Genomic DNA, 21047 nt, shown 5'->3' on the forward strand with positions numbered 1-21047 from the left:
TTGATCAGAAACTGATTGCTCAGAAGCTGATTGCTCAGACTCGGATTGCTCAGAAGATGATTGCTCAGACTCGGATTGCTCAGAAGCTGATTGCTCAGAAACTGATTGCTCAGAAGCTGATTGCTCAGAGGCTGATTGCTCAGAAACTGATTGCTCAGAAGCTGATTGCTCAGAAGCTGATTGCTCAGAAGCTGATTGCTCAGAAACTGATTGCTCAGAAACTGATTGCTCAGAAGCTGATTGCTCAGAAACTGATTGCTCAGAAGCTGATTGCTCAGAAGCTGATTGCTCAGAAGCTGATTGCTCAGAAGCTGATTGCTCAGAAACTGATTGCTCAGAAGCTGATTGCTCAGAAGCTGATTGCTCAGAGGCTGATTGCTCAGAAACTGATTGCTCAGAAGCTGATTGCTCAGAAACTGATTGCTCAGAAACTGATTGCTCAGAAGCTGATTGCTCAGAAGCTGATTGCTCAGAAGCTGATTGCTCAGAAGCTGATTGCTCAGAAACTGATTGCTCAGAAGCTGATTGCTCAGAAGCTGATTGCTCAGAAACTGATTGCTCAGAAGCTGATTGCTCAGAAGCTGATTGCTCAGAAGCTGATTGCTCAGAAACTGATTGCTCAGAAACTGATTGCTCAGAGTCGGATTGCACAGAGTCGCTGCACCCCCAGAACCAGCATGCAGTAACTGTGATTATTATTGCTTCATCTTCAGTATGGATTTCTCATTAGAATATATTACAAATAAGCGATACCCCCCACCCCACCCTGATAAACCCTACAAAATTGGCATAGATTTCAAACTCTGGCATGCAAATCCCCCAAAATAAGGTGACTTGAACCCGTCTGCAGTCCAGGCCACCCAATTGTTCAATGGTCAGAATGTCGTCTCCGCTTCACCGCGTGACCAAATCCTGCGTCTTCAGAGGAGAAAAGTGACATATGCTTTGGCATAGCTCTAGAAACCCGGAGAAAACCCTCCCATACACAAAATACTAGTGAACGACGGCCACCCTCTGACTAACCACCAATATCACACCATGAATCAGACCACCCAGTAACTGACCGCAGCACTGACCACCAATACCAAACCACAGCTCAGAACACTCAGTAACTGACCGCAGCACTGACCACCAATACCAAACCACAGCTCAGTCCACCCAGTAACTGACCGCAGCACTGACCACCAATACCAAACCACAGCTCAGAACACTCAGTAACTGACCGCAGCACTGACCATCAATACCAAACCACAGCTCAGTCCACCCAGTAACTGACCGCAGCACTGACCACCAATACCAAACCACAGCTCAGACCACCCAGTAACTGACCGCAGCACTGACCACCAATACCAAACCACAGCTCAGACCACCCAGTAACTGACCACAGCACTGACCACCAATACCAAACCACAGCTCAGACCACCCAGTAACTGACCGAGCACTGACCACCAATACCAAACCACAGCTCAGAACACTCAGTAACTGACCGCAGCACTGACCACCAATACCAAACCACAGCTCAGACCACCCAGTAACTGACCGCAGCACTGACCACCAATACCAAACCACAGCTCAGACCACCCAGTAACTGACCGAGCACTGACCACCAATACCAAACCACAGCTCAGAACACTCAGTAACTGACCGCAGCACTGACCACCAATACCAAACCACAGCTCAGTCCACCCAGTAACTGACCGCAGCACTGACCACCAATACCAAACCACAGCTCAGACCACCCAGTAACTGACCGCACCACTGACCACCAATACCAAACCACAGCTCAGACCACCAAGTAACTGACCGCACCACTGACCACCAATACCAAACCACAGCTCAGTCCACCCAGTAACTGACCGCACCACTGACCACCAATACCAAACCACAGCTCAGACCACCCAGTAACTGACCGCACCACTGACCACCAATACCAAACCACAGCTCAGACCACCCAGTAACTGACCGCAGCACTGACCACCAATACCAAACCACAGCTCAGACCACCCAGTAACTGACCGCAGCACTGACCATCAATACCAAACCACAGCTCAGACCACCCAGTAACTGACCGCAGCACTGACCATCAATACCAAACCACAGCTCAGTCCACCCAGTAACTGACCGCAGCACTGACCACCAATACCAAACCACAGCTCAGACCACCCAGTAACTGACCGCAGCACTGACCACCAATACCAAACCACAGCTCAGACCACCCAGTAACTGACCGCAGCACTGACCACCAATACCAAACCACAGCTCAGACCACACAGTAACTGACCGCAGCACTGACCATCAATACCAAACCACAGCTCAGTCCACCCAGTAACTGACCGCAGCACTGACCACCAATACCAAACCACAGCTCAGACCACCCAGTAACTGACCACAGCACTGACCACCAATACCAAACCACAGCTCAGTCCACCCAGTAACTGAGCGCACCACTGACCACCAATACCAAACCACAGCTCAGACCACCCAGTAACTGACCGCAGCACTGACCACCAATACCAAACCACAGCTCAGACCACCCAGTAACTGACCGCAGCACTGACCATCAATACCAAACCACAGCTCAGACCACCCAGTAACTGACCGCAGCACTGACCATCAATACCAAACCACAGCTCAGACCACCCAGTAACTGACCGCAGCACTGACCATCAATACCAAACCACAACTCAGACCACCCAGTAACTGACCGCACCACTGACCATCAATACCAAACCACAGCTCAGACCACCCAGTAACTGACCGCAGCACTGACCACCAATACCAAACAACAGCTCAGACCACCCAGTAACTGACCGCAGCACTGACCATCAATACCAAACCACAGCTCAGACCACCCAGTAACTGACCGCAGCACTGACCACCAATACCAAACCACAGCTCAGACCACCCAGTAACTGACCGCAGCACTGACCATCAATACCAAACCACAGCTCAGACCACCCAGTAACTGACCGCACCACTGACCATCAATACCAAACCACAGCTCAGTCCACCCAGTAACTGACCGCAGCACTGACCATCAATACCAAACCACAGCTCAGACCACCCAGTAACTGACCGCAGCACTGACCATCAATACCAAACCACAGCTCAGTCCACCCAGTAACTGACCGCAGCACTGACCACCAATACCAAACCACAGTTCAGACCACCCAGTAACTGACCGCACCACTGACCACCAATACCAAACCACAGCTCAGACCACCCAGTAACTGACCGCACCACTGACCATCAATACCAAACCACAGCTCAGACCACCCAGTAACTGACCGCAGCACTGACCATCAATACCAAACCACAGCTCAGACCACCCAGTAACTGACCGCACCACTGACCATCAATACCAAACCACAGCTCAGACCACACAGTAACTGACCGCAGCACTGACCACCAATACCAAACCACAGCTCAGACCACCCAGTAACTGACCGCAGCACTGACCATCAATACCAAACCACAGCTCAGTCCACCCAGTAACTGACCGCAGCACTGACCACCAATACCAAACCACAGCTCAGACCACCCAGTAACTGACCGCACCACTGACCATCAATACCAAACCACAGCTCAGACCACCCAGTAACTGACCGCAGCACTGACCACCAATATCAAACCACAGCTCAGACCACCCAGTAACTGACCGCAGCACTGACCACCAATACCAAACCACAGCTCAGACCACCCAGTAACTGACCACAGCACTGACCACCAATACCAAACCACAGCTCAGACCACCCAGTAACTGACCACAGCACTGACCATCAATACCAAACCACAGCTCAGACCACCCAGTAACTGACCGCAGCACTGACCACCAATACCAAACCACAGCTCAGACCACCCAGTAACTGACCGCAGCACTGACCACCAATACCAAACCACAGCTCAGACCACCCAGTAACTAACCGCAGCACTGACCATCAATACCAAACCACAGCTCAGACCACCCAGTAACTGACCGCAGCACTGACCACCAATACCAAACCACAGCTCAGTCCACCCAGTAACTGACCACAGCACTGACCACCAATACCAAACCACAGCTCAGACCACCCAGTAACTGACCGCACCACTGACCATCAATACCAAACCACAGCTCAGACCACCCAGTAACTGACCGCAGCACTGACCACCAATACCAAACCACAGCTCAGTCCACCCAGTAACTGACCGCAGCACTGACCACCAATACCAAACCACAGCTCAGACCACCCAGTAACTGACCGCAGCACTGACCACCAATACCAAACCACAGCTCAGTCCACCCAGTAACTGACCGCAGCACTGACCATCAATACCAAACCACAGCTCAGACCACCCAGTAACTGACCGCAGCACTGACCACCAATACCAAACCACAGCTCAGACCACCCAGTAACTGACCGCAGCACTGACCACCAATACCAAACCACAGCTCAGACCACCCAGTAACTGACCGCAGCACTGACCATCAATACCAAACCACAGCTCAGACCACCCAGTAACTGACCGCAGCACTGACCATCAATACCAAACCACAGCTCAGTCCACCCAGTAACTGACCGCAGCACTGACCACCAATACCAAACCACGGCTCAGACCACCCAGTAACTGAACGCAGCACTGACCACCAATACCAAACCACAGCTCAGTCCACCCAGTAACTGACCGCAGCACTGACCATCAATACCAAACCACAGCTCAGACCGCCCAGTAACTAACCGCAGCACTGACCACCAATACCAAACCACAGCTCAGACCACCAAGTAACTGACCGCAGCACTGACCACCAATACCAAACCACGGCTCAGACCACCCAGTAACTGACCGCAGCACTGACCACCAATACCAAACCACAGCTCAGACCACCCAGTAACTGACCGCAGCACTGACCATCAATACCAAACCACAGCTCAGACCACCCAGTAACTGACCGCAGCACTGACCATCAATACCAAACCACAGCTCAGACCACCCAGTAACTGACCGCAGCACTGACCACCAATACCAAACCACAGCTCAGACCACCCAGTAACTGACCGCAGCACTGACCACCAATACCAAACCACAGCTCAGACCACCCAGTAACTGACCGCAGCACTGACCACCAATTCCAAACCACAGCTCAGACCACCCAGTAACTGACCGCAGCACTGACCACCAATACCAAACCACAGCTCAGACCACCCAGTAACTGACCGCAGCACTGACCACCAATACCAAACCACAGCTCAGACCACCCAGTAACTGACCACAGCACTGACCATCAATACCAAACCACAGCTCAGACCACCCAGTAACTGACCGCAGCACTGACCATCAATACCAAACCACAGCTCAGTCCACCCAGTAACTGACCGCAGCACTGACCACCAATACCAAACCACAGCTCAGACCACCCAGTAACTGACCGCAGCACTGACCACCAATACCAAACCACAGCTCAGACCACCCAGTAACTGACCGCAGCACTGACCACCAATACCAAACCACGGCTCAGACCACCCAGTAACTGAACGCAGCACTGACCACCAATACCAAACCACAGCTCAGTCCACCCAGTAACTGACCGCAGCACTGACCATCAATACCAAACCACAGCTCAGACCACCCAGTAACTGACCGCAGCACTGACCACCAATACCAAACCACGGCTCAGACCACCCAGTAACTGAACGCAGCACTGACCACCAATACCAAACCACAGCTCAGTCCACCCAGTAACTGACCGCAGCACTGACCATCAATACCAAACCACAGCTCAGACCGCCCAGTAACTAACCGCAGCACTGACCACCAATACCAAACCACAGCTCAGACCACCAAGTAACTGACCGCAGCACTGACCACCAATACCAAACCACAGCTCAGACCACCCAGTAACTGACCGCAGCACTGACCATCAATACCAAACCACGGCTCAGACCACCCAGTAACTGACCGCAGCACTGACCACCAATACCAAACCACAGCTCAGACCACCCAGTAACTGACCGCAGCACTGACCATCAATACCAAACCACAGCTCAGACCACCCAGTAACTGACCGCAGCACTGACCATCAATACCAAACCACAGCTCAGACCACCCAGTAACTGACCGCAGCACTGACCACCAATACCAAACCACAGCTCAGACCACCCAGTAACTGACCGCAGCACTGACCACCAATACCAAACCACAGCTCAGACCACCCAGTAACTGACCGCAGCACTGACCACCAATTCCAAACCACAGCTCAGACCACCCAGTAACTGACCGCAGCACTGACCACCAATACCAAACCACAGCTCAGACCACCCAGTAACTGACCGCAGCACTGACCACCAATACCAAACCACAGCTCAGACCACCCAGTAACTGACCACAGCACTGACCATCAATACCAAACCACAGCTCAGACCACCCAGTAACTGACCGCAGCACTGACCACCAATACCAAACCACAGCTCAGACCACCCAGTAACTGACCGCAGCACTGACCACCAATACCAAACCACGGCTCAGTCCACCCAGTAACTGACCGCAGCACTGACCACCAATACCAAACCACAGCTCAGACCACCCAGTAACTGACCGCAACGCTGACCATCAATACCAAACCACGGCTCAGACCACCCAGTAACTGACCGCAGCACTGACCACCAATACCAAACCACAGCTCAGACCACCCAGTAACTGACCGCAGCACTGACCACCAATACCAAACCACAGCTCAGACCACCCAGTAACTGACCGCAGCACTGACCATCAATACCAAACCACAGCTCAGACCACCCAGTAACTGACCACAGCACTAACCATCAATACCAAACCACAGCTCAGACCACCCAGTAACTGACCGCAGCACTGACCATCAATACCAAACCACAGCTCAGACCACCCAGTAACTGAACACAGCACTGACCACCAATACCAAACCACAGCTCAGACCACCCAGTAACTGACCACAGCACTAACCATCAATACCAAACCACAGCTCAGACCACCCAGTAACTGACCACAGCACTGACCACCAATACCAAACCACAGCTCAGACCACCCAGTAACTGACAGCAGCACTGACCACCAATACCAAACCACGGCTCAGACTACCCAGTAACTGACCACCAATACCAAACCACAGCTCACACCACCCAGTAACTGACCGCAGCACTGACCATCAATACCAAACCACAGCTCAGACCACCCAGTAACTGACCGCAGCACTGACCACCAATACCAAACCACAGCTCACACCACCCAGTAACTGACCGCAGCACTGACCACCAATACCAAACCACAGCTCAGACCACCCAGTAACTGACCACCAATACCAAACCACAGCTCAGACCACCCAGTAACTGACCGCAGCACTGACCATCAATACCAAACCACAGCTCAGACCACCCAGTAACTGACCACAGCACTGACCACCAATACCAAACCACGGCTCAGACCACCCAGTAACTGACCGCAGCACTGACCATCAATACCAAACCACAGCTCAGACCACCCAGTAACTGACCGCAGCACTGACCATCAATACCAAACCACAGCTCAGACCACCCAGTAACTGACCGCAGCACTGATCACCAATACCAAACCACAGCTCAGACCACCCAGTAACTGACCACAGCACTGACCACCAATACCAAACCACGGCTCAGACCACCCAGTAACTGACCGCAGCACTGACCATCAATACCAAACCACAGCTCAGACCACCCAGTAACTGACCGCAGCACTGACCATCAATACCAAACCACAGCTCAGACCACCCAGTAACTGACCGCAGCACTGACCATCAATACCAAACCACAGCTCAGACCACCCAGTAACTGACCGCAGCACTGACCATCAATACCAAACCACAGCTCAGACCACCCAGTAACTGACCGCAGCACTGACCACCAATACCAAACCACAGCTCAGACCACCCAGTAACTGACCGCAGCACTGACCACCAATACCAAACCACAGCTCAGACCACCCAGTAACTGACTACAGCACTGACCACCAATACCAAACCACAGCTCAGACCACCCAGTAACTGACCGCAGCACTGACCACCAATACCAAACCACAGCTCAGACCACCCAGTAAATGACCGCAGCACTGATCACCAATACCAAACCACAGCTCAGACCACCCAGTAACTGACCACAGCACTGACCACCAATACCAAACCACAGCTCAGACCACCCAGTAACTGACCGCAGCACTGACCACCAATACCAAACCACGGCTCAGACCACCCAGTAACTGACCGCAGTACTGACCATCAATACCAAACCACAGCTCAGACCACCCAGTAACTGACCGCAGTACTGACCATCAATACCAAACCACAGCTCAGACCACCCAGTAACTGACCGCAGCACTGACCACCAATACCAAACCACAGCTCAGACCACCCAGTAACTGACCGCAGCACTGACCACCAATACCAAACCACGGCTCAGACCACCCAGTAACCGACCATCAATACCAAACCACAGCTCAGACCACCCAGTAACCGACCGCAGCACTGACCATCAATACCAAACCACAGCTCAGACCACCCAGTAACTGACCGCAGCACTGACCACCAATACCAAACCACAGCTCAGACCACCCAGTAACTGACCGCAGCACTGACCACCAATACCAAACCACAGCTCAGACCACCCAGTAACTGACCGCAGCAGTGACCACCAATACCAAACCACAGCTCAGACCACCCAGTAACTGACCGCAGCACTGACCATCAATACCAAACCACAGCTCAGACCACCCAGTAACTGACCGCAGCACTGACCACCAATACCAAACCACAGCTCACACCACCCAGTAACTGACCGCAGCACTGACCACCAATACCAAACCACAGCTCAGACCACCCAGTAACTGACCGCAGCACTGACCATCAATACCAAACCACAGCTCAGACCACCCAGTAACTGACCGCAGCACTGACCACCAATACCAAACCACAGCTCAGACCACCCAGTAACTGACCGCAGCACTGACCATCAATACCAAACCACAGCTCAGACCACCCAGTAACTGACCGCAGCACTGACCACCAATACCAAACCACAGCTCAGTCCACCCAGTAACTGACCGCAGCACTGACCATCAATACCATACCACAGCTCAGACCACCCAGTAACTGACCACAGCACTGACCACCAAAACCAAACCACAGCTCAGACCACCCAGTAACTGACCGCAGCACTGACCACCAATACCAAACCACAGCTCAGACCACCCAGTAACTGACCGCAGCACTGACCACCAATACCAAACCACAGCTCAGACCACCCAGTAACTGACCGCAGCACTGACCACCAATACCAAACCACAGCTCAGACCACCCAGTAACTGACCGCACCACTGACCATCAATACCAAACCACAGCTCAGACCACACAGTAACTGACCGCAGCACTGACCACCAATACCAAACCACAGCTCAGACCACCCAGTAACTGACCGCAACGCTGACCACCAATACCAAACCACAGCTCAGACCACCCAGTAACTGACCGCACCACTGACCATCAATACCAAACCACAGCTCAGACCACACAGTAACTGACCGCAGCACTGACCACCAATACCAAACCACAGCTCAGACCACCCAGTAACTGAACGCAGCACTGACCACCAATACCAAACCACGGCTCAGACCACCCAGTAACTGACCGCAGCACTGACCACCAATACCAAACCACAGCTCAGACCACCCAGTAACTGACCGCAGCACTGACCACCAATACCAAACCACAGCTCAGACCACCCAGTAACTGACCGCAGCACTGACCATCAATACCAAACCACAGCTCAGTCCACCCAGTAACTGACCGCAGCACTGACCACCAATACCAAACCACAGCTCAGAACACTCAGTAACTGACCGCAGCACTGACCACCAATACCAAACCACAGCTCAGACCACCCAGTAACTGACCGCAGCACAGACCACCAATACCAAACCACAGCTCAGACCACCCAGTAACTGACCACAGCACTGACCACCAATACCAAACCACAGCTCAGACCACCCAGTAACTGACCGCAGCACTGACCATCAATACCAAACCACAGCTCAGACCACCCAGTAACTAACCGCAGCACTGACCACCAATACCAAACCACAGCTCAGACCACCAAGTAACTGACCGCAGCACTGACCACCAATACCAAACCACGGCTCAGACCACCCAGTAACTGACCACAGCACTGACCATCAATACCAAACCACAGCTCAGACCACCCAGTAACTGACCGCAGCACTGACCATCAATACCAAACCACAGCTCAGACCACCCAGTAACTGACCGCAGCACTGACCATCAATACCAAACCACAGCTCAGTCCACCCAGTAACTGACCGCAGCACTGACCACCAATACCAAACCTGACCACACCACTGACCACCAATACCAAACCACAGCTCAGACCACCCAGTAACTGACCGCAGCACTGACCATCAATACCAAACCACAGCTCAGACCACCCAGTAACTGACCGCAGCACTGACCACCAATACCAAACCACAGCTCAGACCACCCAGTAACTGACCGCAGCACTGACCACCAATACCAAACCACAGCTCAGACCACCCAGTAACTGACCGCAGCACTGACCATCAATACCAAACCACAGCTCAGACCACCCAGTAACTGACCGCAGCACTGACCATCAATACCAAACCACGGCTCAGACCACCCAGTAACTGACCACAGCACTGACCATCAATACCAAACCACAGCTCAGACCACCCAGTAACTAACCACAGTACTGACCATCAATACCAAACCACAGCTCAGTCCACCCAGTAACTGACCGCAGCACTGACCACCAATACCAAACCACAGCTCAGACCACCCAGTAACTGACCGCAGCACTGACCACCAATAGCAAACCACAGCTGAGACCACCCAGTAACTGACCGCAGCACTAACCATCAATACCAAACCACAGCTCAGACCACCCAGTAACTGACCGCAGCACTGACCATCAATACCAAACCACGGCTCAGACCACCCAGTAACTGACCACAGCACTGACCATCAATACCAAACCACAGCTCAGACCACCCAGTAACTAACCACAGTACTGACCATCAATACCAAACCACAGCTCAGACCACCCAGTAACTGACCGCAGCACTGACCACCAATACCAAACCACAGCTCAGACCACCCAGTAACTGACCGCAGCACTGACCACCAATAGCAAACCACAGCTGAGACCACCCAGTAGCTGACCGCAGCACTAACCATCAATACCAAACCACAGCTCAGAACACTCAGTAACTGACCGCAGCACTGACCATCAATACCAAACCACAGCTCAGAACACTCAGTAACTGACCGCAGCACTGACCACCAATACCAAACCACAGCTCAGAACACTCAGTAACTGACCACAGCACTGACCACCAATACCAAACCACAGCTCAGACCACCCAGTAACTGACCACAGCACTGACCATCAATACCAAACCACAGCTCAGACCACCCAGTAACTGACCGCAGCACTGACCACCAATACCAAACCACAGCTCAGTCCACCCAGTAACTGACCGCAGCACTGACCACCAATACCAAACCTGACCACACCACTGACCACCAATACCAAACCACAGCTCAGACCACCCAGTAACTGACCGCAGCACTGACCATCAATACCAAACCACAGCTCAGACCACCCAGTAACTGACCGCAGCACTGACCACCAATACCAAACCACAGCTCAGACCACCCAGTAACTGACCGCAGCACTGACCACCAATACCAAACCACAGCTCAGACCACCCAGTAACTGACCGCAGCACTGACCACCAATACCAAACCACAGCTCAGACCACCCAGACCACCCAGTAACTGACCGCAGCACTGACCATCAATACCAAACCACAGCTCAGACCACCCAGTAACTGACCGCAGCACTGACCATCAATACCAAACCACAGCTCAGACCACCCAGTAACTGACCACAGCACTGACCACCAATACCAAACCACAGCTCAGACCACCCAGTAACTGACCGCAGCACTGACCACCAATACCAAACCACGGCTCAGACCACCAAGTAACTGACCGCAGCACTGACCACCAATACCAAACCACGGCTCAGACCACCCAGTAACTGACCGCAGCACTGACCACCAATACCAAACCACAGCTCAGACCACCCAGTAACTGACCGCAGCACTGACCATCAATACCAAACCACAGCTCAGACCACCCAGTAACTGACCACAGCACTGACCACCAATACCAAACCACAGCTCAGTCCACCCAGTAACTGACCGCAGCACTGACCACCAATACCAAACCACGGCTCAGACCACCAAGTAACTGACCGCAGCACTGACCATCAATACCAAACCACAGCTCAGACCACCCAGTAACTGACCACAGCACTGACCACCAATACCAAACCACAGCTCAGTCCACCCAGTAACTGACCGCAGCACTGACCACCAATACCAAACCACGGCTCAGACCACCAAGTAACTGACCGCAGCACTGACCACCAATACCAAACCACGGCTCAGACCACCCAGTAACTGACCGCAGCACTGACCACCAATACCAAACCACAGCTCAGACCACCCAGTAACTGACCGCAGCACTGACCATCAATATCAAACCACAGCTCAGACCACCCAGTAACTGACCACAGCACTGACCATCAATACCAAACCACGGCTCAGACCACCCAGTAACTGACCACAGCACTGACCATCAATACCAAACCACAGCTCAGACCACCCAGTAACTAACCACAGTACTGACCATCAATACCAAACCACAGCTCAGTCCACCCAGTAACTGACCGCAGCACTGACCACCAATACCAAACCACAGCTCAGACCACCCAGTAACTGACCGCAGCACTGACCACCAATAGCAAACCACAGCTGAGACCACCCAGTAACTGACCGCAGCACTAACCATCAATACCAAACCACAGCTCAGAACACTCAGTAACTGACCGCAGCACTGACCATCAATACCAAACCACAGCTCAGAACACTCAGTAACTGACCGCAGCACTGACCACCAATACCAAACCACAGCTCAGAACACTCAGTAACTGACCGCAGCACTGACCACCAATACCAAACCACAGCTCAGACCACCCAGTAACTGACCGCAGCACTGACCACCAATACCAAACCACAACTCAGACCACCCAGTAACTGACCGCAGCACTGACCACCAATACCAAACCACAGCTCAGACCACCCAGTAACTGACCACAGCACTGACCATCAATACCAAACCACAGCTCAGACCACCCAGTAACTAACCGCAGCACTGACCATCAATACCAAACCACAGCTCAGACCACCCAGTAACTAACTGCAGCACTGACCACCAATACCAAACCACGGCTCAGACCACCAAGTAACTGACCGCAGCACTGACCACCAATACCAAACCACGGCTCAGACCACCCAGTAACTGACCGCAGCACTGACCACCAATACCAAACCACAGCTCAGACCACCCAGTAACTGACCGCAGCACTGACCACCAATACCAAACCACGGCTCAGACCACCAAGTAACTGACCGCAGCACTGACCACCAATACCAAACCACGGCTCAGACCACCCAGTAACTGACCGCAGCACTGACCACCAATACCAAACCACAGCTCAGACCACCCAGTAACTGACCGCAGCACTGACCACCAAACCACGGCTCAGACCACCCAGTAACTGACCGCAGCACTGACCACCAATATCAAACCACAGCTCAGACCACCCAGTAACTGACCACAGCACTGACCATCAATACCAAACCACGGCTCAGACCACCCAGTAACTGACCACAGCACTGACCATCAATACCAAACCACAGCTCAGACCACCCAGTAACTAACCACAGTACTGACCATCAATACCAAACCACAGCTCAGTCCACCCAGTAACTGACCGCAGCACTGACCACCAATACCAAACCACAGCTCAGACCACCCAGTAACTGACCGCAGCACTGACCACCAATAGCAAACCACAGCTGAGACCACCCAGTAACTGACCGCAGCACTAACCATCAATACCAAACCACAGCTCAGAACACTCAGTAACTGACCGCAGCACTGACCATCAATACCAAACCACAGCTCAGAACACTCAGTAACTGACCGCAGCACTGACCACCAATACCAAACCACAGCTCAGAACACTCAGTAACTGACCGCAGCACTGACCACCAATACCAAACCACAGCTCAGACCACCCAGTAACTGACCGCAGCACTGACCACCAATACCAAACCACAACTCAGACCACCCAGTAACTGACCGCAGCACTGACCACCAATACCAAACCACAGCTCAGACCACCCAGTAACTGACCACAGCACTGACCATCAATACCAAACCACAGCTCAGACCACCCAGTAACTAACCGCAGCACTGACCATCAATACCAAACCACAGCTCAGACCACCCAGTAACTAACTGCAGCACTGACCATCAATACCAAACCACAGCTCAGACCACACAGTAACTGACCGCAGTGCTGCCCACCAACACCAAACCACAGCTCAGACCACCCAGTAACTGACCGCAGTGCTGCCCACCAATACCAAACCACAGCTCAGACCACCCAGTAACTGACCGCAGCACTGACCATCAATACCAAACCACAGCTCAGACCACCCAGTAACTGACCGCAGCACTGACCACCAATACCAAACCACAGCTCAGGCCACCCAGTAACTGACCGCAGCACTGACCACCAATACCAAACCACAGCTCAGACCACCCAGTAACTGACCGCAGCACTGACCACCAATACCAAACCACAGCTCAGACCACCCAGTAACTGACCGCAGTGCTGCCCACCAATACCAAACCACAGCTCAGACCACCCAGTAACTGACCGCAGCACTGACCACCAATACCAAACCACAGCTCAGACCACCCAGTAACTGACCGCAGCACTGACCACCAATACCAAACCACAGCTCAGTCCACCCAGTAACTGACCGCAGCACTGACCACCAATACCAAACCACAGCTCAGACCACCCAGTAACTGACCGCAGTGCTGCCCACCAATACCAAACCACAGCTCAGACCACCCAGTAACTGACCGCAGCACTGACCACCAATACCAAACCACAGCTCAGACCACCCAGTAACTGACCGCAGCACTGACCATCAATACCAAACCACAGCTCAGACCACCCAGTAACTGACCGCAGCACTGACCACCAATACCAAACCACAGCTCAGTCCACCCAGTAACTGACTGCAGCACTGACCACCAATACCAAACCACAGCTCAGACCACCCAGTAACTGACCGCAGCACTGACCACCATTACCAAACCACAGCTCAGACCACCCAGTAACTGACCGCAGTGCTGCCCACCAATACCAAACCACAGCTCAGACCACCCAGTAACTGACCGCAGCACTGACCACCAATACCAAACCACAGCTCAGACCACCCAGTAACTGACCGCAGCACTGACCATCAATACCAAACCACAGCTCAGACCACCCAGTAACTGACCGCAGCACTGACCACCAATACCAAACCACAGCTCAGTCCACCCAGTAACTGACCGCAGCACTGACCACCAATACCAAACCACAGCTCAGACCACCCAGTAACTGACCGCAGCACTGACCATCAATACCAAACCACAGCTCAGACCACCCAGTAACTGACCGCAGCACTGACCACCATTACCAAACCACAGCTCAGACCACCCAGTAACTGACCGCAGCGCTGCCCACCAATACCAAACCACAGCTCAGACCACCCAGTAACTGACCGCAGCACTGACCACCAATACCAAACCACAGCTCAGACCACCCAGTAACTGACCGCAGCACTGACCATCAATACCAAACCACAGCTCAGACCACCCAGTAACTGACCGCAGCACTGACCACCAATACCAAACCACAGCTCAGTCCACCCAGTAACTGACCGCAGCACTGACCACCAATACCAAACCACAGCTCAGACCACCCAGTAACTGACCGCAGCACTGACCATCAATACCAAACCACAGCTCAGACCACCCAGTAACTGACCGCAGCACTGACCACCATTACCAAACCACAGCTCAGACCACCCAGTAACTGACCGCAGCGCTGCCCACCAATACCAAACCACAGCTCAGACCACCCAATAACTGACCGCAGCACTGACCACCAATACCAAACCACAGCTCAGACCACCCAGTAACTGACCGCAGCACTGACCACCATTACCAAACCACAGCTCAGACCACCCAGTAACTGACCGCAGCACTGACCACCAATACCAAACCACAGCTCAGACCACCCAGTAACTGACCGCAGCACTGACCACCAATACCAAACCACAGCTCAGACCACCCAGTAACTGACCGCAGCACTGACCATCAATACCAAACCACAGCTCAGACCACCCAGTAACTGACCGCAGCACTGACCACCAATACCAAACCACAGCTCAGTCCACCCAGTAACTGACCGCAGCACTGACCACCAATACCAAACCACAGCTCAGACCACCCAGTAACTGATCACAGCGCTGATGACCTATACCAAACCATGGGTAAGACTGCAGAGCCCAGTTCTCTGATTGCACAGTGCCATCAAGACTCATCAGCTTTTCAGGGAGATATTAATCATTTATATTAGTGGTCACCCTGTGCTACGGCCAGGGCTGTCTAGACCTCCAGAGCGAGTGGCATATGTAGAAATATCAGGGGTCTGGTAGTGTCCGGTGCTTATTGTGATGTGCGTGACGAGCGGCCACATGAGGCTCCATGCCACCATCTTCACTATGAGCGGCTCTATCACGGGCCAGGAAAACATTCATGAACCGACCACAAAAGACCCTTTCACTCCTACCATCCCATAGACGAGCGAATGAAGGTGGAAGTAAAGAGAGTTGTCAGATTTGTGGATTGTTGTCATGGCGGAGGGTTGTCATGGTGGAGCGTTGTCAGGGTGGAGATTTGACAGAGTTGTGGGTTATTACTTTAGAGAACTATCAGAGTGAAAATTTTACGAGAATGATGATTGTCAAGGTAAGGAAAGATGTTGTTGACTTTTGAGAATGACAGGTTCCTGATCATCAGGGTTGTGATGGTGTTGTTTTGGTAGGCTAGAGGGTTTATATTGCAGTTTGTTGTCAGGAAAACGGTTGTTACGTTGATAGTTTACCAAGGAGGATGGAGATAAATGACACAACATGGCACTGAGCAGCGTTACTTCACCCTTCTGTCTCTGAGTTTCATCGTCAATTACAGTAAAGACTTCTGCTACCTTGAGGTGGGACACCCCAACTATTGCTGCAGAACAGGACACCCATGAATCCAGCTCAGATTTCACCTCCCCATCTGGCAGCAACATGTCAACATAGGGACCAAGAGATGTGATGAAACCTGCCTTCTCATCTCCCCAGCCTCCCACAAACCAACATGATGTTATCTTCTACATCTGGGTCAGGATGGGACAGAAAAGTCAAATGCAAAGTGGAGGAGAAATGAAGAGGGGTGGAGACGCTGGATGAAGAGATGACTAGGCAATCACAACGAGCCAGGGAAAGAACAATGTGATTGGCTCACATTGGAGGACCACACACAAGACGCAAAGGAGGAATACGATGGAAAAAAGACAGGAACAGTTCACCTCAATAATGGAAGGTGAAAAGCATGACAGGTCTCGACTGTTACTGTGAGAAGACCATTGGGGTGACATCTGAATTCTTTGACCTCAAATGATGAGGAGGGAAGGTCTGGCACAACATTGAGCGCCAAGTGCCTCATATCTTTGGGTCTTCTCCTATCTAAAGATCAGTGAAGGTCTAAGATCAGAGCTGTCATCACCGAGATCTTCCTACATGATGCATGACATCATCAGAAGACCATTGTGACTTCATGTCCTGATATGTATGAAACAGGGAGACCTCCTCCAAGAGCACCAGGGATGAGACTTGGTGCTTACAACCTTCCTCTCATAGATCTATATCCAGTATCTAATAACGACATGATGATATAAACTGGACGTGGCAACAGTGAAAGTGCTCCTCCTGTGTGCTCAGTGTCCAGGTTCACATATAACTCCAGATACAAGTGGAAAAACCTCTCATTAAAAAAGAAATATTTTAAGGATCTATGTGTTGTGCTTAAATATGTGATTCTTCAGATTTTGTATTAGTCAACGCTTGATGAAGAGACGTGAGGAGTCTCGAAAGCTTGCAATTTGTCACCATCTTTTCAGTTAGCCATTAAAAGGTATCAACCACTGAGGACTCTCAATTCTGAATATTTCTAAAGGATCTATAAAACCCTAAGTATATCGTGGAGGTGTAAAATATGAGGAATAATGAAGGCAACAATACAATGGGAGCTTTTGGAGAGGACACTCCGCAATGCCTGCAACATTGATGGACTCCTGGCGAGCTATGGACATGTTGTTACAGAGTGGCGCAAGATGAGCCCAGAGCCATCGCTCCAGGTCTCCTTTATTGCTTCTTTTAGTAAATTGCTTAGAGTCCAAACCCGTTTCCTTTTTCCTAATTCTACATTAATGGAGGAAAATTCCCAGTATCCCCATCGGAGAGAGATCATGGCTGAACTTATGTGAGAAATCATCCTGTGCTTCTCTTCACAAAGTGTAGGATCCGAGATCAAGGGGATAATTATAAATGGTAAAGTTCTCTAGAAGAACAGCCAAGTGTCCCTGAACCTTCACATTATGGCTATGAACTCAGATTCGCTCCCATCTCTGGCCTCATGGCTACGTCCACAACTAAAAGTTTAAAGTAGATGCTTTGAATGCAAATATCAGAGCTTATGTAACACTATAATAAGAGGAAAGCTCCCCCTTGTGGCGGCAGGTTCCCTTGGAAGAGCAAGAAAATGCATGGATTAGGAAAACTATCATCTGCATCTGATACTGAGGAGAGCAGCAGCGGATTTGCCGGAGAAGATCAAGCTGGTGACCTTAGTAAAAGGATGAAAAGAAGATGGTGATATTCTCTGCTTAGCCCTTCAGTGGGCTGAGCGGAGGCACCACATCCTTGAAGCAAGCCGACTCATGGTGCTTGTTCAAATATGACTTGAGAGCGAAGGTCTTGCTGCAGCGTTTACACTTGTAGTGTTTGAAGGTGGAGTGTGTCTGCATGTGGGCACGGAGGTTGGAGCGGTCTGCAAAGGCTTTGCCACACTGAGCGCAGCCAAAGGGCTTTTCACCAGTATGGGACCTCATATGACCCTGGAGAAGCCATGGTCGGCTGAAGGCTTTCCCACAGGTATCACATTTGTGCTTGAGGTCATGTGTGAGTAGATGCATGGCCATGGCCGGCATGGACACATATACTTTGCCACATGTTGGGCACTTCTGGGCTAGCTTGCTATCCAGGGTGCGATGCGTCTGCTTGTGGCGACTTAGGTTTGATGATGTAGCATAACTTTTACCACACTCGCTGCAGCTATGTCTCTGTATGGAACGCCCCCCGGATAGCATCTTGCGTCGAGACCGACCATCTGTGATGAAGAAGGCATCCATGGAGTAACCCTCACTGACTGCAGCATCCCCATTGATGTAGCCACCCGTAGTCTCTGATTGAGGACTGTCAGGTGGCTCCAGGTTGGGGGTACCATACTTGCTGTGCACTGCTGTGTAGAGTGTGTCTGGAGATGGGACTTTGATGGCTCTATCGCTGTCTCCATCATAGGCAGATGCAGTGATATATTCATCGAGATACCCTGAAAATAGAGATGCACATGATTAGATGGGGCCACACAATAACATCACCAATATATTATAGCACAATGTGACATGAACATAAAACCATATGTGGTAGAGTGGCTCACTCGGCTGCGCTGCGGCTTTAAGAACTTCCTTGGGTTTGTTGTAGGCAGCATAAACCAAGGTTTAGTAAAGAAAATACAGCCCTCTGGGCAAAACAGGAAAACAAAAAAGGTGGCAGAACAGACACAGTCCTTCTGTAAGCGGGGTTCCTCCCGCTCACAGCTGCCAGAACACACATGGTTCTGGTTCTCTAGTACATGGAGCACTCTCTGCAGTGCTCCTTCTCCCGGCTTACACACTGAACCATGAAAGTTCTCTCTTTCAGCCATTTAAGCTTAGATCATGTGACTCATCAGCCATGTGACTGATAACATGACTGTGACCTCACCAAGGTCCTGTCAGCACACAGTGGTGCTAGCTCTGCAGGGGGAGATATGGGGGGGACACTCTCCCACCCGCTCTATGAATGTCCCCCTTAATACCAGTCCATAACATAACTTAACCCTCGCAACACCTACTGTGCTGGAGGAAATAACTCTGGATTTTATATCACGGAAGCCATTAGGTGCAGTGAAATATATCACTCCTCTATTACATTACCAGTGACTGTCACATATCCCCCCCGCCCAAAGCCGGGGATTTTGGCACCTTCACTCACTAAGCAGTGGAGTCTGGACAGGACATCTGTGTTCCCATGCAGCTTCACTGGCCTGTGCTCAACATGAAAATTAAAATCCTGCAGCGCTAAAAACCACCTAGTCACTCGAGCATTCTTCCCCTTCCTTTCCCTCATCCATCTCAGGGGTGCATGATCCATTACAAGTCTGAACTTACGGCATAGCAGGTAGTACCTCAGACTGTCAATCGCCCATTTGATGGTCAAGCACTCTTTCTCCACGATGGCATAGTTCTTCTCATAGGAGGAGAGTTTCCTACTCAGGTAGAGGACTGGGCGTTCGTCCGTTTGGAGCACAAACTCCTTATTGAAATCTGGTGCGACCAAGACTGGCTGTCTGCACAGAACGAGCTTCAACTCCTGGAATGCCGTCTCAGCTTCAGAGGACCATTTGACCATCGTCAATTTTGTGTCTTTAAGGAGGTCCATCAGAGAGGCGGTTACTGTGGCGAAGTTTGGCATAAACCGGCGGTAATATCCCACAAAGTCCAAGAATGCTCTGACCTGCTTTTTGGAGACCAGTTGTGGCCACTTTTGGATTGCCTCCACTTTGTCTACAAGTATTTGCGTCGTTATTTCGCTCCTTCCGACAATGTAGCCCAAGTATTTTGCCTCTT

The 21047-nt window shown here is 51.6% G+C and overlaps 1 protein-coding gene across 2 annotated transcripts in view; it reads right to left on the bottom strand.

The window, feature by feature from the left end:
- Positions 1-21047, bottom strand: part of SCRT1 (scratch family transcriptional repressor 1) — a 164800-nt gene that overhangs the window by 76700 nt on the left and 67053 nt on the right. The window contains exon 2 of one of the 2 annotated variants that reach the window (XM_073556522.1): positions 19418-19708. In XM_073556522.1, coding sequence (XP_073412623.1) covers positions 19418-19708 — 291 coding nt within the window. Of the gene's footprint in view, positions 1-7846; positions 19709-21047 lie in introns of those variants that run through there. The other variant, XM_073556521.1, reaches the window with a different exon arrangement.

Source organism: Dendrobates tinctorius, unplaced genomic scaffold (genome assembly GCF_039654945.1).
Source record: "Dendrobates tinctorius isolate UK_male_01 unplaced genomic scaffold, ASM3965494v1 ptg000235l, whole genome shotgun sequence".
In the NCBI taxonomy this organism is placed as follows: domain Eukaryota; kingdom Metazoa; phylum Chordata; class Amphibia; order Anura; family Dendrobatidae; genus Dendrobates; species Dendrobates tinctorius.